The 3,938-nt window shown below is 37.4% G+C and overlaps 1 protein-coding gene and 1 long non-coding RNA gene across 3 annotated transcripts in view; one reads left to right on the forward strand and one right to left on the reverse strand.

Annotated features, from left to right (window-relative positions):
- Positions 1–1,217: 1,217 nt before the first annotated feature.
- Positions 1,218–3,938, forward strand: part of LOC122327701 — a 20,373-nt gene continuing 17,652 nt past the window's right edge. Inside the window, exon 1 of the long non-coding RNA XR_006247706.1 lies at positions 1,218–1,686. This is a non-coding gene — a long non-coding RNA (uncharacterized LOC122327701). The remainder of the gene's footprint in view (positions 1,687–3,938) is intronic.
- The window catches only part of nr5a2 (nuclear receptor subfamily 5, group A, member 2), a 51,474-nt gene continuing 49,335 nt past the window's right edge, over positions 1,800–3,938 (reverse strand). For both annotated transcript variants that reach the window (XM_043223226.1, XM_043223224.1), the window contains exon 7: positions 1,800–3,938. This exon is cut by the window's right edge and continues 192 nt beyond it. In XM_043223226.1, the coding sequence (XP_043079161.1) occupies positions 3,883–3,938 (56 nt within the window). In that variant the 3' untranslated portion in view covers positions 1,800–3,882.

The following is a 3,938-nucleotide window of genomic DNA, read 5'->3' on the forward strand; positions in this document are numbered from 1 at the left end:
TTATTAAAATATGATGGAAAGATTCCAAGAGCTTGTATGGAAACTCTTTATGGCAAGAGGTGACTTGAGAGATGCGGGTCTGACTGCGGCTTCCAGCGCACAAACAAGAGAGTCCCAGTCCAAGCATTCAGGCGGGGAAGCAGACATCCAAAGCAGCTGCAGGACTTCCGGTGGAGGTGGCCAACGAAACGGGAACAAAGGGGGCATTGGATTTCTTAAGATTGTCGGTCTGATCAACACACAACACAGTAGAGTCACAAAACCAAGCAAATACAAACCAATTTTCCTAGAATCCATAAAGAAGTGGCCTTATGTACAGATGGGGGCGTAGATGCCATGCAGCGAATGTCGTACAAAATACTTTCTACAGCGTTTTCTGAAATCATTTACATCGATAAGGTGTGTAACATTGTGTGTGTGTGTGTGTGTGTAAAAAAAAATGATGACTGGGAAAAGTCACCTTGGTGGCCATTTTCACTGCTTTTTAAATCAACACGTTTCATTCCAGGTGCGATGCAGCTCAACAGTTTTGTACTGCATGGACGATACTTCTTGACCTTTTACAGTCAACACAAAATGACATTTGCGACCCAGTTTACTTCCGTATTTTGACATATTTCCACATAAGCAGGTCATTTCTAAATATTGTGCCAGTAGTTGTTGTGTTCGTGTGTACTGGTCAAGATAAAGCTGAATGTGAGATTGCAGTGGATTTGGGGAAATGGCACACACTTATGAGGAGAGTTTTCAAAGGGAAATAAAGGCAGAAGGCAGAGTTCGTCGTCAAAAGAGCATCTTCATGTCTGCTAATGGTAAGGGTTCTTTTTACATAAAAATAAATAATATTATCATTATTTGCAGATTATTACAGTACCGTTTATAAAATTAGAAATATTTTTTCTGGTTTTGTTTTCCTTCCTTTTACTTTTGTTTTGTATTTCATTGTTCTGCTGTCCCTTTCTCTGCTTTTGCTCGGCTTCAGTTTGATTTTGGTTTCGTTTTCTGTTTTCCGTTCCTGTTTTATTTAGTTTTCCTTTCATTAGCTTATTTAATTTTTTTTCGTTTTCCTTTCATTAGCTTATTATTATTTAATTTTTTTTGTTTTCCTTTCATTAGCTTATTATTATTATTATTATTTAATTTTTTTTGTTTTCCTTTCATTAGCTTATTATTATTATTATTTTTTTGTTTTCCTATTTAGTTTTTTTGTTGTTGTTTGTTTAGCTTTCACTCTTTTTGCTTTCAGTTAGTTTTGCTTCTCTTGCTTTTGTTTTTTTTTTCCCCTTTCGGTTCCACTGCTTTTGTTTTGTAGTTAGCTTTGTTTCTTGTTTTATTTTCGTTCATCTGCTTTTTTTTGTTTGCTTGATTTGTTTGTCATTCCGCACTGCTTTCGTTTTGTATTGCTTTGCTTTTTGTTTTCCTTTCCTCTGATGTAGTTTTCCTTTCTTTTCCCCTGCTTTTGTTTTGCTTTCTCTTCTCTTCTTTCGTTTCATTGTAACGAATGGCTGTTTTCTTTCCCCTAGGTGACCCCCCCGCTGATACATACGGAAGTAAATTGGATCAATTTTGATTTCACGTTGACGTCAACACCAATTTTCTAAAACACAGCCAAATGAAGTGTTGAGGAAAAACAAGGGCAGTCCCCCGGTTACCGAAGCTCTCATCCGTTCATTGTGAAGCAAACAGGTAAGTACAAGTGAAGGACAGACGCTGTCTTTGGTATAGAACACAGACGCTATCATGAAAACATTCAGTGAAACCTCACGATAGAAAAGATGCACCAGTCAGTCACACGGCTCTTGTTATTTTACAGTGGCAGGACTGATGGTCGTTTAATGTGAATCACTCGATCACCATTTAGCTCCGTAACTGCATCTCGTATCTACATTTTTAAAAACGTGCTACAGTAAACAAATACATTTAGTCATGACCCCACCCCACTGTGCAGGAACACATGGATGAAACCAAAACAATAAATTAAGCTTAACCAGTGACGTACATATCAAACGTAGAACGTAAAAACAAGGTGTCCACAGAAATAAGCCAGCACAGTAAAAAAAAAAAAAAAAAAAAACATTTCGAAACTCGGTATTAAGTGAGATTCCTCTCTGATTTAGTGTCTCACGACATAATTAAGTACTGGTTAAGAAAGATGAAAACTGTACACACCTAAGAAAGCAAACGAGAGGAATATAGTCTTTTCTGAACATTTTGTTTCGTTTTTATATGAAATCATTGCTTTGCAATCGAACGCATCACAGTTATCTCCCACATGACCACATGAATGTAAACACCTCTTATTTCTTTTCAATTTGTATAACATTAATACTTTATATATATGTACTTTTTATTTTACATATCGTAATTCACATCAGCACGGTTAGCTAGCATGGAAATGAAATAAGGCAAGACTCACATGACTGTGACATCACAAATTATTAATACTGATAGTTAAGGTTGTTGTTTTTTTTTTTTCTTCTTCTTCTTTCGTTCTTTTTTGTTCTCTGCAGGCTTTGGTCTTGTGTTGACGGAGGCGGTATTTTTTTTTTTATACTGGTTCTGAGACTGCGCTATATCCATATTCACATTTGTTGACTAACAAACTGCAAAATGTTCCAACCGAGCTGAAAAACCGACACTAATAAATAGAAAAAGTGTGTTGTGAGTTTTGGAGGGCGAATGCATTTCCAGGTCATAACGCATCCCACAAATCTAATAATAAGAAAGTATTTGAATTCAAATTTAGTTGATTATGATTTATCTATTAAATGTTTATGTCTGGGCATTTTAGCACATACACCTCAAAAATAATTTTTATTAAGTTAATTATAAAACTTTTTGAATTTTTACAACCAAAATTACTTTATTATGAATTACAGTATGTTTTCAATTATTATTATTATTATGTCATGACCGTTTAGCACATTTGTGTCCAAAATTCTTTTTTATAATAATTATTTTCATTATTAATTAATGTCATTATTTAAATTCAGTTCATAATAAAATCGTTAAGTATTCATTCCTACCTTTTATTCCCAAAATTCTGTTCTGTTACATTTTCACCAACTTTAGCGCATTTAACTACAAAATTAGTTTTTATTCAGTGTTTAGAATAAATTATTTAATTAGTTAATAGTCCCCCCACCCCAAATATTAGACATCAATAATTTCTAATTCCTTTCTTCTGATTTTGAGATTAAATACGACCCGGACGTGTTCTTGACAGATTTTCAGATGTTTATCCTTTTCCACTTTTGGTGAGAAAATATTGATAAAAGCAGCCTCAGAGTGACAAAGAAGAAGAAATGGCTGCCTATTTGAAAAGAGAGGGTTTTTTTTGGTGAGAGGGTTGGAATAAAGTCTTAGTTGGCGCAGATGCGGGCAATGGCTGGTTGTCCATCTTACGTCCGCCTACTGGCTCCGGCCCAGCTTGTGTGCCTTAAAACAGACAGAGGAAGGCCACATGGCCAGGTCCTAATGGAAACTTTGGGTCAACGCTGGCAAACCAGTCTTGAAAGAGCGCCCAGTCTTTTCCCGGTAATCATAAACCCGCCACCTCAAGTCTGAGTGTAAGGTGGACGTTTGGATCAGCTGCACGCACAACAAATAACGACTGACAGTCATGGTTCGACAATACGACGACAAATCCGCAGCCTAGAGGTCATTGTAACTCTGGATTCGTTCATTTCTTTACCAGAAATGCATCTGCCCTTCGCCAAACCCTCGCTTATGGGCTTCCCGGATCCGAAGTGTCCGGCCCGGCGCAGACCCATGCAGTGAGAGCGCATCGGTCGAAGGCTATGTCTGGTGATGACGCTGGACTGAGGTGGTGCTGGGAGCAGTGTGTGCGATGTGTCGAGACGAAAGGCTTGCCACCGGTCCTCAGGCACGTTTGGCGTGCAGCATCTCTATTAGAAGATTGTTACAGGGCACGTCAC

Source organism: Puntigrus tetrazona, chromosome 22 (assembly GCF_018831695.1).
Source record: "Puntigrus tetrazona isolate hp1 chromosome 22, ASM1883169v1, whole genome shotgun sequence".
In the NCBI taxonomy this organism is placed as follows: Eukaryota; Metazoa; Chordata; class Actinopteri; order Cypriniformes; family Cyprinidae; genus Puntigrus; species Puntigrus tetrazona.